At 61.2% G+C, this 21,231-nt stretch overlaps 1 protein-coding gene across 1 annotated transcript in view; it reads left to right on the forward strand.

Annotated features, from left to right (window-relative positions):
- Positions 1–21,231, forward strand: part of LOC102940472 (unconventional myosin-Ie) — a 33,391-nt gene that overhangs the window by 7,546 nt on the left and 4,614 nt on the right. Inside the window, exons 2-22 of the mRNA XM_037882562.2 lie at positions 2,915–3,052; positions 4,788–4,877; positions 6,970–7,064; positions 7,824–7,911; positions 8,048–8,137; positions 8,981–9,112; positions 9,203–9,337; positions 12,372–12,504; positions 13,091–13,287; positions 13,588–13,668; positions 14,076–14,162; positions 14,775–14,861; positions 15,403–15,570; positions 16,159–16,244; positions 16,783–16,864; positions 17,482–17,588; positions 17,932–18,030; positions 18,592–18,736; positions 19,118–19,232; positions 20,532–20,701; positions 21,082–21,227. Coding sequence (XP_037738490.1) covers positions 2,915–3,052; positions 4,788–4,877; positions 6,970–7,064; positions 7,824–7,911; positions 8,048–8,137; positions 8,981–9,112; positions 9,203–9,337; positions 12,372–12,504; positions 13,091–13,287; positions 13,588–13,668; positions 14,076–14,162; positions 14,775–14,861; positions 15,403–15,570; positions 16,159–16,244; positions 16,783–16,864; positions 17,482–17,588; positions 17,932–18,030; positions 18,592–18,736; positions 19,118–19,232; positions 20,532–20,701; positions 21,082–21,227 — 2,471 coding nt within the window. The remainder of the gene's footprint in view (positions 1–2,914; positions 3,053–4,787; positions 4,878–6,969; positions 7,065–7,823; positions 7,912–8,047; positions 8,138–8,980; positions 9,113–9,202; positions 9,338–12,371; positions 12,505–13,090; positions 13,288–13,587; positions 13,669–14,075; positions 14,163–14,774; positions 14,862–15,402; positions 15,571–16,158; positions 16,245–16,782; positions 16,865–17,481; positions 17,589–17,931; positions 18,031–18,591; positions 18,737–19,117; positions 19,233–20,531; positions 20,702–21,081; positions 21,228–21,231) is intronic.

A 21,231-nucleotide genomic window follows, 5' to 3' on the forward strand; every position in this document is an offset into this window, starting at 1 on the left:
TCACTGCACGCAGGCGCCAGCCCCAAGCATTCATGCACCAGGAGTCGGTCCCCAGAAATCACCAGATTGGCTGTAAAGGTGCTGCAGATTTAAAAAAAAAATAAAAATAAACGTTGGGTTTCTTTTTATTTGCTGCTAGCTGTTTGAGCCTTCAGGCCTCGTACCAAGCTTTCCACTGGGAGGTGGGAGGGCTCCGTGGTTAGGGTGCCAGCCTCGGCCTCAGGAGTCCTGGGTTCAGTGCCTTGCTCTGTCACTGACTAACCTTGAATCAGTCACTTTGTGCCACAGTCTTCCCCTCTGTACAATGGGGTAAGCGCGCTGCCCTGCCTCCTGGGGGCTGGGAGGGTAGACACACTGAAGAGCGTGAGGTGTTTAGATGCTATGGAGATGGGGGACAAATAAGTTAGAAGGGTTAGAAACTTGGGTTTTCTTAAAGGAAACAGAATCTCACGTGACTCGGGGAGCTGGGGATTGAATTAACCCCCCTCCCCCCCCCAATACTGCGGGAGGGCCGGCAGCACCACAGCTATGATCAGCGTAGCAAGCAGCGATCAGGCCCGGCTGTCTGACCCTGCTCCATGCAGGCCGGGGTGGCCCGGTCAAGCACCTGCAAGGAGAGCATCGTCCTAGCCTTGGCCGGAGCCTCTGCAGCGTTCCCCCCGCACTGCCCCTCCTCTCGCTGCCATCCCTTCCCTCCGCAAGTGCCACCGGCATCGGTCGCGTAGCAACTGGCCGCTCGCATTGTCTGAGTGGGCCGGGGGATGCAGCGCTTGGCAACAGCCAGGAGCCTGTCTGAAGTTTCCTCGCTGGCTCAGAGCGGGGATGGGGGGTTTGATCGCAGTCACCCGGCCTGGGGAGGGGGCAGGGCAGAGCCACCCATCTTCTGAGCTGATGCAGCAAGGGAGTGTGGGGGGGAGAAGTGGATTGCGGGTTGTCTGTTTTTGTAGGGGGCAGTCGGGTGCGCACACATAGCCCAAACAACACACACACACATGTGCTCACTCTCTCTTCCCCCCTCCCTCGCATCTCATCCTGGGGTACTCCGGATCCTCCCAGCTGTTAACCCAGGGGGGCAAGAATCGCGGTTCCCTTTGCCACTACCCTACATCCCAGCCTTCCCCGCCCACTGGGCAAGACCACTAGATTGTGAGCAGTTTGCACTGCCGGCAGGATTCTGTTTCCATCCGTCTGGGTCAGTTTCTCTCCCAGCTGAAATCAAGGGCAAAGCGTCTCTGTCAATTAATAATGGAGACTGGCAGAGAGGGGAAAGTCAAACCCTCATGCTGCGCTCGGGATAGTAACAACACCTGGCAGGGCTAAAGCAGCCTCTGCAAAGGAGGGTCAGTAGCACCGTTGCTATGATATAGGTGGGGAAACTGAGGCACACCCATGGCGAGAGAGGGGGGTGACTTGCCCAGAGCCATGCACCAAGTTTGGGATACAGCACTTGCAGGGTTGCCAACTTTTGCCATTTTACCATGCGTATTGCAATATATGGTTAGTTTTTCTTCAAGTCCCGGCTCCTGGAGTCATACGAGCGCTTGAGAATCTGAGCTTTAATTTATTTCTTTTCTAAAGGCAGGTTTCTGGCCCCCGTGCTTATGCAGAAAAACTTGGAAGCAAAACTCTCTAAAGGCTCAGAAAACATGGCCCAGCATTTCTTTGTTTATTAAATCTCATTATTTTAAAGCCAATCTCACAATTTTTGTGGGCTCAGCTCCTGGTTTTTGAACCCCTGGGGCTGGCAAGACGGTGGGAATTCCTGGCCAGAAGAAGGAAAAGAGAGAGTGGAGTTCTTTGTTGGTGCCGGATGGAGAGCAAGACCCCAAAGTCTTGCTAAAACGAGATAAATTTTTGTGTGTGAGAGAGAGAGAGAGACACACACACACACACACACAGGTCGTGCCTTGGTGCTGGAGCAGAGGCTGATCATAGCTTTACATCCTCTTGGTCTTTGTAACGTCGTCGTCCTGCATTTCTCTCTACAAGCTACAGACACCCGGGCATCATGCAGCCTCTTCTAGGGTGGAGCACGGCCAGTCACGCAGGACGAGGCAGAGGAGTTTGGCCTTAGGGCCCTGGGAAAGCAGCAAAGGGCCAAGGGATCTCGAGTACTCGTGGAGACCAGACAAGGCTTTGGCTTTCATGGTAGCATCTACGCTGCACAGCCTTTGGGGCAGGGACAGTCCGGTCTGTGTTTGTACAGCGCCTAGCACTCTGTGGTCCTGGTCTGTGACTCAGCTCCTAGGCGCAACCGTAATACACCTAATAAATAACATAGAACGCCTAGTGCTATGCCGTCCTGATTCATGACTGGGGCTCCTAAGTGTTACCATAATACACCTAATAAATAATGTACAGCGCCTAGCACCATGGGGTCCTGGTCCATGATTGGCTCCTAGGGGCTATCGTAATACACCTAATAAGTAATGTACTGTGCCTAGCACAGTGGGTTTCTGGTCTGTGACTGGGGTGCCCTGGCGCTACCGTAATACAGAGAATAGAAGACCCAGATGAGATTGGGGCTCCACTGGGCCAGGCGCTGCACAGACACAGAGACCGTCCCTGTCCCACAGAGCCCATGATTGAGACAGACAAAGCAGGGGAAGGGGATCCCTGTTTTATGGATGGGAAACCAAGGCCCAGAGAGATCATGTGACTCTCCCAGGCTGTCCATGGCAAGGAGCTGAACCTAGATCCCCTGATTGCCAGCCCGGTGCCGGACTCTCACGGCCCAAACCACCAGCTTAGCAGCCTGAAGCCATCCCCTCCCTGTCTGGAGCGGAACCCGACAGAGGCAGCCGAGGGCACCGTGTTTGCTGAGCGCTGGCTTCCCCCGGCCCACCCCCACCCCCTCCGCCCTGAGCTTTGCCAGTCCCGTGACCTGTCCCGTTGTGTCCCCCTCCCCGCGCAGGGCAGCAAGGAGCGCTACCACTGGCAGGCGCAGAATGTCAAGCACAGCGGGGTGGACGACATGGTGCTGCTGGCCAAGATCAGCGAGGACGCCATCGTGGAGAACCTCAAGAAGCGCTTCCTGGACGATTACATCTTCGTATCCTGGCCGGGCCAGGCTGGAAGAAGGGAGGGCGACGCCGGGAACTCAGGGTGGGGTGGGGGGAAACACCGATTGCTCCCTGGCCCAAAGGGACAGCAGTTTGCAAAACTGCATGGGGATAATTGGGAAATGGGGGTGGGGGTCAAGCCCCAGCTTCCCCAGGATTGGCTGGTTCTGGGTCAGCCCATTGCCAGGATAACACATGGAGCAATCTAGGGGTCTCAGGCATCAGTGAGATGCTTTTAATGATCATATCAGTATTGTGACGGATTATTAGTATAATTTGTCTCTTGGTAGCGGCCCCAGTGAGATCAGAGCCCTGTTGGGCTGGGCCCAGGCAGAGCCGCAGAGTGAGAGACAGTCCCTGCCCAGGAGAGCTCATAGTTTGAATAGGCATGATAGACAAAAGGTGGGGAGGGGAAACTGAGTCACAGAGCAGGAATGTAAATGCCCAAAGTCACCCAGTAGGGCTGTAGAGACAGAAATAGAACCCAGGCATCCTGAGTGCTTATCCAGAAACTATCCCTAATCCGTGCTGCCTTGATGGATGGACGGGACCAAATTCAGTATTTTACTCAGAGAATCCCCTAATTAGAGCTGGTTGGAAAACAGATTTTCTGTCTCATGAAAAATTTGGAGGTTTCAGAGTTTTGTTTCATCCCGAATTACGATGAAAAGCCAAAATTTCAAAAAAATTTGCAAAACGAAATTCTGAAGGAAAAAAAAAAATCATTTGGGGTCAATGAAAACGTTTCATGTCGGTTTTGACCCTTTTACTTTTTAAAGATAAAATAGAGAAAATTTCAAACTCGACTGTCATTCTGAAACGAAAAATTGGAACTTTTCTAAAAATGTCCAGACGGGACGGGTTGGAGATTTTTGAAACATTTTCCAATTTTTTTCATGAGACTTAATGGAAATCGAGATGACTGCAAAAAAAAACCCTTCAATTTTGAGTAGATGGTGTTTTCCGATGAAAACTGGTCGAAAACTTTCCATCCAGCTCTACTCCTAATCTTGGCCTGGATCCAGGTCTCTCCTTAGTCCCCTTCCTGCTGGACTTCTTAAGTTTCCGCTGTGCCACAAACACACACCACAGCCTTGAGCCTGGGGACTGGATAATGAAACTGACTAGGAGCAAACGCAAATTGGGAGCCGATCTCACTGCTCCAAAGGAGGAAAGTGGAGTGGAAGGGGCGGGGGGTGATCAACCTGCATTGATGGGGATGAGTAACAGAGATGCTGCAAATTTCTTCTGTATGTTGAATAATCCTGGGTGCTTTTATTAATGGCCAGGTAGAGAGTTTAATTGTAAATGCAGGGGCTCTTGCTTGTCAGGTACATCTGCCTGATGGGTGTTTATAATGCACGGGTTGCTGTGAGGTTGTAATGACCCCTTGTGTGGGACTGAACCCACCACAGCATGTCCCTCCACCACTTGAGTGAAAGGGGGAATTCTGTTAGCTGGTAAGAGGTAGTAGGCTATTACCCTAGAAAGGGACATGGTGCACAATTTACCGGCAGGTAGCAATGTCCGTGCATCTGCTGTTGTGCGGATTCGATGGGGGGGTGATTGTGATTTTACGTAGTAACCGTGTGTGGCCCTTTAAATACGGGGTGGGCTGTGTGGGACTGGTGGTTCTGGATCGGGTTCTGAGGAACCCTGGGTTCTTTTCCATTGCTCCTTCCACTTCCTATTGTCGCTGGTCGATCCTTATCTCGGAAACCCCAGACGTACATCGGACCGGTCCTCATCTCCGTCAACCCTTTCAAACAGCTGCCCTACTTCACCGATCGCGAGATTGACATGTACCAGGGAGCCGTGAGTAATGGCGGGCCGGGGAGTAAGTGGGGAAACGGCCTCCAAAACATCACGCTGGGGGTTCCAGTTTCCCTGTGACTCCCTCCCTGCAGCAGGGGCTGTCGAGTGGGAGCAGGGGTACCTCTATGCAGGGTAATTATCAAATAGCAGGGTGTGGGGACATGGATTTGATTCAGATCATGGAGATGGCAGGAGCCCTTCAGCATCAGGCTGGCCTCCCCCACAGCTGGGGATCTCTGCCCTGTTATCCAGACCTTCACATTGTCCGGATCCTGCCCTTGTCCCGCCGCGTGAGTGTATCTTGTATCTCATTCTGGGGGACAAGGAAGGGAGGGGGGTAATGTGGCAGTTCGGGTAAATGGGCATATAGCATATGCGGCATGTGGGAGACCATTACTGTGTCCAGTTCTGGGCCCACACTTCCAACCGGCTGTTGGCAAATAGGAGAAAGTTCAGAAAACAGCTAGAAGAATTATTCGAGTTAATCTATTTAGTTTACCAAAGAAAAGGATCACGGTATGATCTCCGTCTGTAAGTACCTCCGGGGGGACGAGATTTCTGATAGGACACCACTCTTCAGCAGCCAGCCCAGGGCCGCCCAGCTCTGGTGTCTCCTGGAGCAGGCTCCAGGCAGATCCCTGGACGTATGCTGAGCGAAAACGTTGGTTAAGCCTGGCTTCGCTAAACGGGTTGGCTGTAGTTTGAAGAAGGGTTTCCCCATCAGTCCCTGGCCTGCGAGGGGGTGCATGCAGCGGGGTGACCCACAAGGAGCCCCTGGAGTGAATCCCGGCTGGGAAAGGCCCCTTCTACCCTTGGGAGGGGAAGATAACTCCTGAAGCTGGTGAGTCACCCAGGCAGGAATTTCCAGCTGGGAGCCCTGCCCTGCTGCCGGGATGCCGAGGGGGGCATGTGTGATCCACGCCCCGCTCCCAAGGTGAGATCAGCAACTGGATCCCCCGGTGCCTGCAGCACCCCATCGCCCCTCCCCGTGGGAGCTGCCTTGCTCCCAGCCTGCCCCCTAGTGGCAGGTGCAGAGACCTTCCCTGCTTGGCATCCTAGCTAGATCCCAAAGAGGCGTCCGGTGCTCCAATTTCTTTGCTGTTTCAGCGGCAGCCGCCCTATGTTCACTGCAGTTCCCGATTCCCCTCCTGAAAACCCTGCAGCTTTGTCACTGTCCTAAGAGCCGTTGTGGTCCAGGCCCCATTGCCGCGGCGTTCACAGCAGAGTGCTGAGCCCCTGCAAGGGGACCGTGCACCTGCCACGCTCCTGATCTGCTGGCATCTCCTCTCCAAGGGTGCGGCTCGGGGCTTGAGATCTGTGGAGGGATCCGTGGCAGGCGCTATCCCCCGGCGTAGCTGTGGGGGCGCTGAGACGGAGATCTAACCAATGGCTTTGCGAGAGGCCCGGGGAGAGCTGGCTAGATCAGCCCACTAGTTCCCAACAAGGCTGTTTCCAGGGACGCAGGGGTCTAGGCTGGCCAAGGGATGTGCGGGGAGGCTGACACAGGACTCCTGGGTTCTCTTCCCAGCTCAGCCGCTGACCTTGCGCAAGTCATTTCCCTGCTCTGAGCCTCAGTTTCCCCATCTGTGAAATAGGGGTGGCACTGATCTACCATCCCTGCGAGGGTTAATTAAGGTCTGTGAAGTGTTTTGAGGTCCTTGGGAGGAAGGCAAAGGGATAGCATGATTGGGGAGACCTCGTCCTCTGCCCCCTAAGCCCTGTGTCATTTCGAGGTCACTGTGTCCCCTAAGCCCTTAGCAAGTCTCTTGCGCGTTTTGTTTGCCAAGCGCTCACCAGAGCGGGTGGAACGATGGGAACCAAAGGTCCCCGGTGCTCTGACATGGACTGTAAGTTCTTTGGGGCAGGAACTGTGTTCACTGTGTTTGTACAGCCTCCCCACCGCAACGGGGGCCCCCCAGGGCCCCCCAAGACAAATAACTAGAGAGCTGGGGTCGCCTCCTGGCTTGGCTCACCAGTGTGATGAGTTGAAGGGGGTTTCAGCCTAGCCCTGTCTCCTCCCCTGCCACCTCCCTGTGTACAACTGCCCTGCACAGCGGAATAACCGAGTCTCCTGCCGGTGTGTTGGTTGCAGGCCCAGTACGAGAACCCGCCCCACATCTACGCCCTGGCCGATAACATGTACCGCAACATGCTGATCGACGGGGAGAACCAGTGCGTCATCATCAGGTAGGGCGGAGCCGAGAAGAGGGCAGAATCCACTGGGGCAAGAGGGAGGGAGGGGGCAGACGCAGGGTCCACATCTTGGCATGTGCCAAGTTCTAGCTCTAAGAGCTTTCCTGATGGCCAGGTCACACGCTGGGGGTGCCAGCGCGGCGTGGCTCTGTGCCTGGCTGGCTGTAGCCCTCCCGCGCAATGGCAGAGACTGCTGGGAGAGCCCCCTGCTCCCCCCATGACAACCTAGTGTCGGTCTCTACATTTTACTGATGGGGAAGTTGAGGCACGGTCCTGCAGTCCCTGCAGGGTGGGTATGGACTCCACGCAGGAGCTGATGCCTGCTGGGGCGGGTCCTGACACCCACCCTCCTCGCCCATATTCGGGGAGGAGGCTCTGTCTCTACCTTGTTACCAGAGTACCTGAGCACCTCCCAGTTGTTACCGTATTTATCCTAGTAACCCCCCCGGTGGGGCAGGACTGTTCCCTGCAGGCTACAGATGGGCATCTGAGGGACTGAGAGAAGCTAAGGGACTGACGGAGCAGAGAGCTGAGCCCAGGGCTCCCAAGTTCGAGGCTGGTGCCCTGACCACTGGGCCATCCTGCCTCCTTTAAAGGAGAGTCGCTGTCTGGCTTCGAGCAGGACAGGAAAACGTAGATGCAACCAACCAGCTTCTCCTCCCAGGCTCCCTGACCTCCAGAAGGGGCTGGGCTAGGGTGGGGTGTCCTCCCTGGCGGGGCAGAGAAGCCAGCGTTCACCCTTCTCTCTTGCAGCGGGGAGAGCGGTGCTGGCAAGACCGTGGCGGCCAAATACATCATGAGCTACATCTCCAAGGTGTCCGGCGGGGGCCCCAAAGTGCAGGTACCACAGGGCGTGACAGGGCGGGGGGAAGCAGTGGGGATCCGGGAGCCTGGGCTGGCTGGGAGCAGTTGGGCTGGGGGTTCCCGGAGGGCCAGAGCCGACGGCCTCATCTAACGAGCCCCCTGCTTCCCCCCAGCACGTCAAGGACATCATCCTGAAATCCAACCCGCTCCTGGAGGCCTTTGGAAACGCCAAGACCGTACGCAACAACAACTCCAGCCGCTTCGTGAGTGCCTGGGCTTCGCCAGTCCCTCCTGGTTGGGGCGTTCAGCAACTCCTGCCGGGGCCTGGCAGACAGCCTGCCCCCTGCAGCCGGCCATCGCTGAGCGCTTCACAGCCACTAACCAACGCAGCCTCGCAACCCATCCCTGCAGCTTAGTGCCATTAGCTGCGCTTTACGATGGGGGAACTGAGGCACGGAGAGGGAAAGGGACCTGTTGCAATGCGTCCGTGGCAGAGCTGGGAGTAGAGCCCAGCGGGCTCCCAGTTTCCTCCTGCAAAAGCCGCTAGACCCCACTCCCCTCCCAGAGCTGGGAACAGAACCCAGGAATCCTGACTCCCAGACCCCCCACTCTAAACCACTGGCCCCCACTCCTCTTCTGGAACAGAAAGGATGATTTAATTGGGGATTGGTCCTGCTTTGAGCAGGAGGTTGGACTAGATGACCTCCTGAGGTCCCTTCCAACCCTGATATTCTATGAACCCAGGAGTCCTGGCTCCCAGCCTCCCCCAACCCACTAGCTCCCACTGCCCTCCCAGAGCTGGGAATTGAACCCAGGAGTTCTGGCTCTTCCCCCGCCCCCCGCCACACTCTAACCGCTAGCCCCCACTCCCCTCCCAGAGCTGGGGACAGAACCCAGGAGTCCTGGCTCCCAGGAGTTGGCTTGACCACCGGATCCTGCTCAGCGAGGGAGGAGGCCAGATGAACTCTTTGCCGCATGGGGCATTGCTGTCATTAGGATCCGGGGTCTCAAGCACGTCCCAGGTGGGGGGTGCTCTGGGGGTGGTGTCTCTGCTGTGGGGACCTAGCCAGGGGGTCCGGCTCACCTGGCCTCCCCTCCCGCCCCAGGGCAAGTACTTCGAGATCCAGTTCAGCCGTGGCGGGGAGCCCGACGGGGGCAAGATCTCCAACTTCCTGCTGGAGAAGTCGCGGGTGGTGAGCCAGAACCCCGGCGAGAGGAGCTTCCACGTCTACTACCAGGTGCGTGGGGGGGGCAGGGTCTGTGCTGCGCCCCCCCCGCCTCCAACCAACGCGTGACCCCTCCGGCCTCTGTCCTCTCTCCCTGCCCAGCTGCTGGAGGGAGCCTCCCCGGAGCAGCGGGAGAACCTGGGTATCACCAACCCGGATTATTATTACTACCTCAACCAGTCGGCGAGCTACAAGGTGGATGACGTGAACGACCGGCAGGAGTTCCACGAGACGCTGGTACGGGGCGAGTGGGGGTTTACACAGCCAGAGCGGTGCAAGGAGCTCACGTCCCCCCATGGTGTCCCCAGCCCCCCTCATCCTGGTGTCCCCATCCCCCAACCCACTTCCTGCTGCCCCACCCCCATCACAGTGCCCCCAACCTCTTCCTGGTGCCCCTCCATTTCAGTGCCCCCATCCCCCAACCCACTTCCTGGTGCCCCGCCACCCCCATCTCAGTGCCCCAACCTCTTCCTGGTGCCCCATCATCTCAGTGCCCCCATCCCCCAACCCACTTCCTGGTGCCCCGCCACCCCCATCACAGTGCCCCAACCTCTTCTTGGTGCCCCTCCATCTCAGTGCCCCCATCCCACAACCCACTTCCTGGTGCCCCGCCACCCCCATCACAGTGCCCCCAACCACTTCCTGGTGCCCCTCCACCTCAGTGCCCCCATCCCCCAACCCACTTCCTGGTGCCCTGCCACCCCCATCTCAGTGCCCCCAACCACTTCCTGGTGCCCCTCCATCACAGTGCCCCCATCCCCCAACCCACTTCCTGGTGCCCCGCCACCCCCATCACAGTGCCCCAACCTCTTCCTGGTGCCCCTCCATCTCAGTGCCCCCATCCCCCAACCCACTTCCTGGTGCCCCGCCACCCCCATCACAGTGCCCCCAACCTCTTCCTGGTGCCCCCCCGCCACCCCCATCACAGTGCCCCAACCTCTTCCTGGTGCCCCTCCATTTCAGTGCCCCCATCCCCCAACCCACTTCCTGGTGCCCCGCCACCCCCATCTCAGTGCCCCAACCTCTTCTTGGTGCCCCATCATCTCAGTGCCCCCATCCCCCAACCCACTTCCTGGTGCCCTGCCACCCCCATCTCAGTGCCCCAACCTCTTCCTGGTGCCCCATCATCTCAGTGCCCCCATCCCCCAACCACTTCCTGGTGCCCTGCCACCCCCATCTCAGTGCCCCAACCTCTTCCTGGTGCCCCATCATCTCAGTGCCCCCATCCCACAACCCACTTCCTGGTGCCCCGCCACCCCCATCTCAGTGCCCCAACCTCTTCTTGGTGCCCCTCCATCTCAGTGCCCCCATCCCCCAACCCACTTCCTGGTGCCCTGCCACCCCCATCACAGTGCCCCAACCTCTTCCTGGTGCCCCATCATCTCAGTGCCCCCATCCCCCAACCCACTTCCTGGTGCCCCGCCACCCCCATCTCAGTGCCCCAACCTCTTCCTGGTGCCCCATCATCTCAGTGCCCCCATCCCCCAACCCACTTCCTGGTGTCCCGCCACCCGCATCACAGTGCCCCAACCTCTTCCTGGGGCCCCATCATCTCAGTGCCCCCATCCCCCAACCCACTTCCTGGTGCCCCCCCGCCACCCCCATCTCAGTGCCCCCAACCTCTTCCTGGTGCCCCATCATCTCAGTGCCCCCATCCCCCAACCCACTTCCTGGTGCCCCGCCACCCCCATCACAGTGCCCCAACCTCTTCCTGGTGCCCCCCCGCCACCCCCATCACAGTGCCCCAACCTCTTCCTGGTGCCCCATCATCTCAGTGCCCCCATCCCCCAACCCACTTCCTGGTGCCCCCCCGCCACCCCCATCTCAGTGCCCCAACCTCTTCCTGGTGCCCCATCATCTCAGTGCCCCCATCCCCCAACCCACTTCCTGGTGTCCCGCCACCCCCATCTCAGTGCCCCCAACCTCTTCCTGGTGCCCCATCATCTCAGTGCCCCCATCCCCCAACCCACTTCCTGGTGTCCCGCCACCCCCATCTCAGTGCCCCCAACCTCTTCCTGGTGCCCCTCCACCTCAGTGCCCCCATCCCCCAACCCACTTCCTGGTGCCCCGCCACCCCCATCACAGTGCCCCCAACCACTTCCTGGTGCCCCTCCATCTCAGTGCCCCCATCCCCCAACCCACTTCCTGGTGCCCCGCCACCCCCATCTCAGTGCCCCAACCTCTTCCTGGTGCCCCTCCATCTCAGTGCCCCCATCCCCCAACCCACTTCCTGGTGCCCCGCCACCCCCATCTCAGTGCCCCAACCTCTTCTTGGTGCCCCATCATCTCAGTGCCCCCATCCCCCAACCCACTTCCTGGTGCCCCGCCACCCCCATCTCAGTGCCCCAACCTCTTCCTGGTGCCCCATCATCTCAGTGCCCCCATCCCCCAACCCACTTCCTGGTGCCCCGCCACCCCCATCACAGTGCCCCCAACCACTTCCTGGGGCCCCTCCATCTCAGTGCCCCCATCCCCCAACCCACTTCCTGCTGCCCCACCCCCATCACAGTGCCCCAACCTCTTCCTGATGCCCCTCCATCTCAGTGCCCCCATCCCCCAACCCACTTCCTGGTGCCCCGCCACCCCCATCTCAGTGCCCCCAACCACTTCCTGATGCCCCTCCATCTCAGTGCCCCCATCCCCCAACCCACTTCCTGGTGCCCCGCCACCCCCATCTCAGTGCCCCAACCTCTTCCTGGTGCCCCCCCGCCACCCCCATCACAGTGCCCCAACCTCTTCCTGGTGCCCCATCATCTCAGTGCCCCCATCCCCCAACCCACTTCCTGGTGCCCCGCCACCCCCATCTCAGTGCCCCAACCTCTTCCTGGTGCCCCTCCATCTCAGTGCCCCCATCCCCCAACCCACTTCCTGGTGCCCCGCCACCCCCATCTCAGTGCCCCAACCTCTTCCTGGTGCCCCATCATCTCAGTGCCCCCATCCCACAACCCACTTCCTGGTGCCCCGCCACCCGCATCACAGTGCCCCAACCTCTTCCTGGGGCCCCTCCATCTCAGTGCCTCATCCCCTAACCCACATCTTGTTGCCCCCCACTTCTGCCACCATAGAGCCCCAAACCCCAGCTGTTCCCCACCCCCCAACCCTCATCTTGGTGCCCCCCACCCCGCTGTGGTGCTCCCCATCCCCCCCCCCAGTCCTCCCCCCATCCTGGTGCCCCCCCCAACTCCCCATCCTGGGCCCCTGAGCTCCCATCCCCCGGCCGTGCCCGGCCCCCATTCCCAGCCTGACACCTCCCCCTGCTCCTGGTCCCCAGACGGCCATGGAGGTGGTGGGGCTCTCCGGGGAGGAGCAGGCCCTGGTGCTGCAGATCGTGGCCGGGATCCTTCACCTGGGCAACATCAGCTTCCGGGAGGAGGGCAACTACGCTGCCGTGGAGAGCGAGGACTGTGAGTGGGGGGCAGAGGGCACTGGGATGGGGGTCCCTCTTGGGATCTGGCTCAGAGCAGATCTGGAGTGGGGGGGTCCGTCAGGCCTCGCTCAGGGATGGGTGTAGGGGGGTCCCCATCAGGGCCTGCGTTGGCATCTGGTGGGGTGTCACAGCCTGGCTCGGGACCTGGGGGGAGCCCCCTTTGGGGCCTGGCTCGGGGTTGGGGCATCCCTGTCAGGATCTGGCTCAGAGTGGATCTGGAGTGGGGGGGTCGGTCAGGCACCTGATGCTGGGGTGGGGCCTGGCTTGTGTGCCCCATGGATCTGCCTCCATCCTTTGGGGGGCCCCACCTTCTCCTGTTTCCTTCCCCACTCCCATCCTCTCCCTCTGGGGAGGAGGGTCCCATGGGGATGCGGCTCCACCGGCCCCTCTGGATGTGCGGGGGCCGAGGAGGCCGATACCCCACCCACCTTGAAGGCAGGCGGGGTGAGGGGAGGCGAATCCAGCAGCTGGGGTTGGGGAGAAAGGGGGGGAGCCATGCTGAGAGGCAAACGGGGTTGGGGTGTTGCCCCTGACACCCTCTCCCCTTTCCCCACCCTCCCCAGTCCTGGCTTTCCCCTCCTACCTCCTGGGCATCGACCAGGGCCGGCTCAAGGAGAAGCTGACCAGCCGCAAGATGGACAGCCGGTGGGGCGGCAAGTCGGAGGTGATCGACGTGACGCTCAACGTCGAGCAGGCCAGCTTCACCCGGGACGCCCTCGCCAAGGCGCTCTACTCCCGGCTCTTCGACTACCTGGTGGACGTGAGTCACCCTCCCCAGGGGCCCCAGCCCTGGCCCCCCAGCTCCCTTCAGCCGGGAGCAGGGGGGCGCCTTGAACCCTCTAGACCCGGTGTTGAGAAGCCCAGCTCAGCTGCCGGGCCCCACCTGCTCTCTCTCTGGGGGCCTGGTATCTGATCCCCCTTAACCCCACTTCATCCCCCCGAGCAGTGACCCTTCCAGGTCTCTGTCACCCCACCACACACGGGGGCTGGAGTTTTGGCCTCTAATTTTCCAGGCAAGACCCTGAATTCCCACCCCCGCCTTTCTCTGCTTTGCCCCCAGGCTGTCAACAAAGCGATGCAGAAGGATTATGAGGAGTATAACGTTGGGGTGCTGGACATATACGGCTTCGAGATCTTCCAGGTACCGCGGGGCAGGGGCGCGAGAGAGACCTTCCCAGGCTTTAGGTTCCTAGGTCCCCGCCTGGCTCCCCAGCGTTAGGGGGCTAGGGCCAGCAGAAGAGGAGAAACCCTTTGGGATCCCTGCTCCACCAGCCATTTGCAAACCCTTTCTCCCTCAGGGGCTGGGGGCTGTGGGAGGGGTGGGTGGGGGGGCGACAAACGGGACGTGAGCTGGGTGCCAAGGATGTCCCGTGGCTGCTCCAGGCCCTCGGCCTGTCTCAGCTCTCTCTGACACTCCCTTCCGCCGCTCTGAGCGAGCCAGAGCCCCCTTTGGTGGCGCTCTGCCCCTCCATACCAGCACGGCCCTGCCCAGCGGGGACCCCGGGTGCCTGATGGGTCTGTCTCTCTCCCCCCCTCCCCCCCGTGCAGAAAAACGGCTTTGAGCAATTCTGCATCAACTTTGTGAATGAAAAGCTGCAACAGATTTTCATCGAGCTCACGCTCAAGGCAGAGCAGGTGAGGGGCAGGGGGTGGAACAGGTAGTGGGGTGGGGGTGCGGGCAGATGAGAGTCAGGGGTTGGATAAGGGGGGGGATGGGGTAGGGGAGGAGAAGGGGGTGGGGTGGGAGAGGGGACAGATGGGGGGCACAGATGAGGGGGTGGGGGGGGACAGATGAGGGGCAGAGGGAGGAGCTGGTGTGGGGTGGGTGGGGGAGCTCAGCCAATGGGGTTGCGAGGCAGCGTGGCCCAGTGGACGAGGCACTGGGCTGGGGCCCAGGGCCCTGGGTGCTGTTCCCAACTCTGCCATTGACCCTGGGCAGGATCCTTCCCCTCTTTGTGCCTCAGTTTCCCTTCCCGCCTGTTGCCTACTGGGCCCTTCGGTGGCACGGCGCAGCCCCCGCCCGAGTTGGAGCCTCTGTGGGCTGTGCGGTCTGAGCGCTCGTGTCTGCCTGCGGTGGCCGGCACCCACAACTACCACCCCCTGTGGCTGACCTGCAGCTGGGGGTCGTCTCCCCCCCGGAGTTTGGACATGGGCAGAGCCCAACCCCTGCTCCCACGCAAGATCTGGGGCTGCCTCGATCCCAGCCCCCCCTCACAGTAGTCCCCCCCGTCCGTCCCCCCCCACCAGGAGGAGTACGTCCAGGAAGGGATTCGCTGGAACCCCATCGATTATTTCAACAACAAAATCGTCTGTGACCTGATCGAGAACAAAGTGGTGAGCGAGCGACCGGGCTCCCCCCTTCCAAACACCTCTGGACTGGGGGGGAAGACAACCTGTGTGACCCCCTCCCCCAAGCCTGGGACCCCTGCCGACTTGAGTCTCTGATCCCCGCGGAACCTGGATCCCCATAACTGCCCCTTCCCCTGCAGCCATCTGAGCTTCGTGGGGGGCTCTGCCCCCCCAGTTCCCCCTTTAATCAGGGTCTCCCCTGTGACCTGGGGTCTCCCTGGTGACCTCTCCTAGTCCCCTTCTTAATCAGGGGCTCCCAGCAATGTGGGGGACCCCCTCCAGCTGCCCCTTAATTGGGATCTCCCCGGAGCCAAGGGTACCCCCAGTTTCTCTCCCTTAATCGGGGTCTGTTCAGTGCTGTGGGGGACCCCCCACCGAGCCCCCAACCCTGCCTCATTGCAGCGCCAGAGCTGCCCGGGAGGAGGCGCTGGCTCTCCCGCAGGCCTGCGTTGGGAGCGGGAGGGGCTGGGAAGCGGCGCCCCCTCCTGGCTCAGCGATCTGGTGTCGTCCCCCGCAACCCCCCCAGAACCCACCGGGGCTCATGAGCATCCTGGACGATGTGTGTGCCACCATGCACGCCAAGGGCGAGGGCGCCGACCAGAGCCTGCTGCAGAAGCTGCAGATGGCCGTGGGCACCCACCAGCACTTCAACAGCTGGAACAAGGGCTTCATCATCCACCACTACGCCGGCAAGGTCAGCGCAGGGGGGGGTCCTGGGGAGGGCGATAGGGGTGGGGTGGGGGAGGGATACATTAGGGTAGAGGGGAAAAGGAGAGGGAGGGGGTGCTGGGGACAGGGTAGAATTACTATAGGGGGGTCAGGGAGGGGGATGTGGGGGTGCTGGTAGGGTAAATTAAGGTGGAAGGGTATGTGGGGGTGCTGGGGGAGGGGTCGATTAGGGTGGAGGGGGAGGCTGGGGGAGAGGGATGTGTGGGAGTAAATTAGGGTAGAAGGGGAGGCTGGGTGGGTGGATTAGGGTGGAAGGGGAGGCTGGGTTGGAGGGTAAAGGGGGTCAGGGTTGCGGGGGGCTGTCATAGTTGGGGAGTGGGATTGGATGGGGGGTGAGGACCTGGTGCTTCGCCCCAGTAGCTGCGTATTCCAGGCCTTTGGCGTGTCCTGTCCCCCTGGCCCAGTTTGGCGCTCCCTGGCCAAGGGCCCTTCTGGGGGGGACGGTGGACATGGGCTCTGTGATGGGGAGGCTGTGTGAGGGAGCCCCCCCAGCACGCCGGCTCCAGGCTGTTCCCTGGGCCGCTGCCTGAGACCCCGGCTCGCCGGCCCGCAGGTCTCCTACGACGTGGAGGGATTCTGTGAGCGAAACCGCGACGTGCTCTTCACCGACCTCATCGAGCTGATGCAGAGCAGTGAGCTGTGAGTGCCACTTCCCCGGGTCGGGAGGGCAGTGCAGGGCAGTGGTTAGAGCAAGGGGGGCCTGGGAGTCCGGACTCCTGGGTTCTGTTCCCAGCTCTGGGAGGGCAGTGGGGGCTAGTGGTTCAAGTGTCGGGGTTGGGAGCCAGGACACCTGGGTTCTATCCGTGGCTCTGCTGCTTTAGGACGTGGCGCTGATACGAGCTGAATGTTTTCATTGCTTTGGGTTATGTATCCGTTACAATAACCCTGCCCTGGAGGTGGTCCTTGGTGTGTGTGTGTGGAGGGGGAGGGGGGCAGTCCCTGGCCCCTCTGCCTAGGCTGCTGTGGAGATGGCTGAACAGCACAGTGGGTTTTGTGCTGTGGACGATTATCCCCTTGGAGCTGAGCTGGGGCCCAACAAACTCGTCCCATGCTGGGTTGCTCCTGGGCTGGCCTCCAGCTGGGGACAGAGAGGGCAAAAGGCTCAATATCCCAGTCCCTCCCCAAACCTCCCCACCCCACAGGGCACTGACTTAATTTCCCTCTCTGCCCACCTTAGCCCCTTCATCCAAGACCTCTTTCCTGAGAACGTCAACGCAGAGAAGAAAGGGCGCCCCACGACAGCCGGGAGCAAGATCAAGGTACCCGATGAGGTTCGGGGGGGGAAGCCCCGTCCCTTTCCTTTGTGGAAATCTCACTGCTGCATCTCCAGGCCTCCCTATAGCCGCTTGGAGCCATCGGGGGATTATTCTGGCTCCTGTTCTGGAGGGGCTGGGGCAGGAGCTGGTGAATCTGCTCCGGTCCAGCTCCACTCGGCAGATTCACCCCCACTGTTCGGCTGGTTTTTGGCTAATGATGCTCAGCTGTCTTATCTCCCACTGTCCCCCACACCCCCCCTGCAGTTTCCGTTGGACACAGGATGCCTAGCGCTGCCAGACTGTGGCCGTGCCCCACCCCAGAGTCAGCTGCGTTTCAGCGATCCCTGGCTGGGCCGTTTAGTAAGGGGGTGGGGTTTGAGAGATTGGACAGCAGATCTGAGCTTTATTTTCGTGGCAGTGGGATGTCTGTCATCATAGGGGTAATCCGGCCGCCCATCACCCTGGTATCTGAGTGCCTAACTTGGCAGCCGCATTAGCTGTGACCCCATTTAAAGAATGAAGGCAGGTGGGGGGTGGATGAAGGTGGGGAGTGGGGGGGGGGGAAGTTACCATAGAGACCCTCTATCTTTTGGGGCTTAAGTTGATTTGTTCCTTTGAAGAAACAAGCGAATGACCTGGTGAGCACCCTGATGAAGTGTACCCCCCACTACATCCGCTGCATCAAACCCAACGAGACCAAGAGACCCCGCGACTGGGAGGAGAGCAGGTGGGGACCAGGGCCGGGGGCCGGGCTGCTCCGCCCTTCTCCCTTGGGCAGCTGTTGTCCCTGCCCTCTGCCCCCCAATCCCCTCACTCCCAGGCTTCGGCTGTTCCACCCTCAGCCCCTGGGGCGTTTCCCCTTCGTTCCTTTCCAGACTGTTCCCTGCTCTGTAGGGCAGGGCGGCCTCTCCGAGTGCCTCCAGCCCCCGGCTCAGGGGGTGGCTGGAACCCCATCTCCCTACATGGACGGGATCTGCTGCCCAGCCAGGAGGAGACGGGTCGGGGAGCGCGGTGTCTGGTTACCCCTTCCTTGCTCAGACCTACCTGTCTCCCCCTCCGGCTTCCTCCAGGGTGAAGCACCAGGTGGAATACCTGGGCCTGCGGGAGAACATCCGGGTGCGCCGGGCCGGCTATGCCTACCGGCGGGTCTTCCAGAAATTCCTGCAGAGGTAGGAGCCGCCCTCCCCTGGGCAGGGGAGGAGACAGGGCACAAGCCTCCGTCCGTTGCCGCAGGCGCTAGGGGAAGGGGCGCCGGGCAGAGGAGCCGGGGCCCCCCCCAGCAGGGAACTGGGAGGGACGCAAGTATGAGCCATGCGGACGCAGGGGTCCCCCCGCCCGTGGCTGCTTTAGTGGCCCTGGGTCACCTCTGCCCCCTGTGGCTGCTCCGTGTCAGCGGCGGCTGAGTCTGGGGCCCCTCCAGCGCAGAGGCTTGTACTGTGGGCTCTGGAGGCCCCCGGTTCGATCCCAGCGCCGGGGGCCAGCTTACGAGGCTGGTGGCTGCTCTGGTGGTCTCTGTGGTGCTGCGTGGGCTCAGCAGGGAGCCTCTGGTCCAGGAAACATGCCGGGGGCAAGGCCAGGGTTTCCCTGCATCGCACCCCATCTCGCTGGGTCCCCGGGGGCTGCCCCTGGAAGGCAGAGTGCCAGCTGCTGCCCCTGGGAGACATCCCTCCGCAGCTCCTCCAGCCCGCTCTCTTACTGAGCCCCTAGGACAACCCCCCTCTCCCCCCCAGGTATGCCATCCTCACCCCCGAGACATGGCCGGCCTGGCGGGGGGACGAGAAGCAGGGCGTGGTGCACCTGCTGCATGCCGTCAACATGGACCCAGACCAGTACCAGCTGGGGCAGAGCAAGGTCTTCATCAAGGCCCCAGAGTCGGTGAGTCGGGGGGGGGGGGGGGGGCAGTCCCTGGAGTTGGTGAGAGGGGGAGTGGGGCTGACCCCCTGAGTGGGCAGCGCGGGAGTCCCCAAGGTTGGTGAGTGGAGGGACCAATGGGGGGGCCCAGTCCCTGGAGCTGGTGAGGGGGGCTGACCTCCTGGGGACGGAGAGTCCCTGAAGCTGGTGAGCGGGGAGGCCGATGGGGGCACTCCCTGGAGTTGCGGAGGGGACGGGCCCTGAAGTTGGTGAGTGGGATCGTCACTCTGCAGAGCAGGGGGCTGGCTCCCAGTTGGGGATTAGGGAGGCTGGGTCTGGCGTGCACGGCAGAAGGGGGGGGATCACCTGGTAGCCCCCCTAAGCCGGTGCTCCCTGCCCCCACAGCTGTTCCTGCTGGAGGAGATGCGGGAGCGGCGTTACGACGGATACGCCCGGGTCATCCAGAAGGCCTGGCGCAAGCACGTGGCCGTGCGCAAGTACATCCGCATGAGGGAGGAAGGTGGGTCCCGCACACACCCCCACCCCCACCCCCGATTGCCCAGCCCTGGGGAAAGCAGAACTGGGCCCGGCCACCTCTAGCTGTTGCGTAGATATCAGGTGTATTACGGTAGTGCCTAGAGGCCTGAATGGAGAGCAGGGTCCCAATGGGCCTGGCGCTGCACGGACACAGGGCAGGAGCTAGTTCCTGCAGCTTGGCCCTCATGTACTGAATAGACCCAGACTGGGAGAAAGGACGGAGCATTGCCCTCACTTTCCGGTTGGGGAAACTGAGACCCGGAGCTGCAGTGACCTGCCCAGGATCGTCCCCATAAGTCGGTCCCTCCTTCCTTCTGCTCCTGTGGGTGGCAGCGAGCCTGAGGTTTCCCCACTGAGCGATGGAGCCATCCCCTCCATTGATCGCTGTCCCTGGGGGTGCACACACACGTACACCGGCCTGGGGAAGCCGGCATGGCCCCCGTGCTCTGAGGCTGGTGTAGAGGCGGCTCCTGTTGGTAAGGGACGGGCTCCAGGCGAACGGTTGCCGGGTGTACTGAGAGGGCTCATGCATGGGACAAAGGCAGAAGGGCTTGTGCACCCTGGGAAAACTCTCCCCCCCCCCAAACTATTGCTGTCTAGATCAGTGATTGTGGAATAAAATTAGTCCGTCTCCCGCCCCCCCGCGACACCAGCTGGACCGGGCAGGACTCCAGGTCAGAATCCAGTTCTGGTGCCCACCCCTCGAGAAGGAGGTTAGTAAATTGGGGAGGGGCCAGAGAAGAGCCACGAGGAGGATTCAGGGATTAGAGTGAGAGACTCAAGGAGCTCAATCGATTTAGCTTAACAGAGAGGGATAAGGGGCGACTGGATCCCAGTCACTAATTACCTACCTGTCTTTAATAACGGGCTCTTCAATCTAGCAGAGAAAGGTCGAACACGCTCCAGGGGCTGGAAGCTGAAGCGAGCGTGGGTTTTTAGCCGTGAGAGGAATGAATCCTGGGATCAGTTTCCCCAGGGGCCGGGGGATTCAGTGTCGCCGACAGGTTTTCAGTCCAGATTGGCCGTTGCTCTCTGAGCTCTGCCCTGGGAGTTAGCCGAGGGCAGGGCTCTGGCCGGTGGTCGGACTGGCTGGTCACCACGGTCCCGTCTGGGGCCGGAGTCCGGCACTTGGAATCCAGGCCCCGCCTCGCTCCAGAATCCGGCCCCGTGCGGACGAGTCCTGAGTCAGAGTCGGGGGGGGGGGAGGGAAGGGGCTGTGCCCACCCCTCCCCCGCTCGTCAAGGTTTAACGAGGTCTGACTCCGAGTCTCCCCCTCCCAAAGCCTCCAACCTCCTGCTGAACAAGAAGGAGCGCCGGCCCAACAGCCTCAACCGCAACTTCGTGGGCGACTACCTCGGGCTGGAGAACCGGCCCGAGCTGCGGCGCTTCGTGGGCCGGCGTGAGCGCGTGGACTTCGCCGACACCGTCACCAAGTACGACCGGCGCTTCAAGGTGAGCGCGGGGCCCCCCCGGCTGCCCTCTCTGCTGCCCACGGCAGGACCGGTCTCTGCTTCCCCAGGGCCAGGCTCGGCTACCTCCAGCCTCCCTCTTCCTGCCTGTGGGCTGGGCTCTGCTCCCCCATTTCCTCTCAGCCCTACCCATGCCCCCCCCCGACCCCACGCGCTTGTCTCCATCCTACGACAGGCCACGAGCCAATGGGTGCTGCCTCCCCACTCCCTCCTGCCCCCCAGGCTCTGTTGGGCTTGCCCCACCTCCCCCTCAGCCCCCCACACGTTCCCTGCCCCACCTCCCCATGCCCCCGCTTGGCTCCCCCCCATTGCGCCTGCCTCCCTCCAGTGGCCCCCCCGCTCAGCCCCTCTCCCCCCACGCAGACGGTGAAGCGGGACCTGATCCTGACGCCCCGGTTCCTGTACCTCATCGGGCGGGAGAAGGTGAAGCAGGGCCCCGAGAAGGGGACGATCAAGGAGGTGCTGAAGCGGCAGGTGGAGCTGGAGAAGATCCAGTCGGTGTCGCTGAGGTAG

Source organism: Chelonia mydas, chromosome 24 (genome assembly GCF_015237465.2).
Source record: "Chelonia mydas isolate rCheMyd1 chromosome 24, rCheMyd1.pri.v2, whole genome shotgun sequence".
Classification (NCBI taxonomy): Eukaryota; Metazoa; Chordata; order Testudines; family Cheloniidae; genus Chelonia; species Chelonia mydas.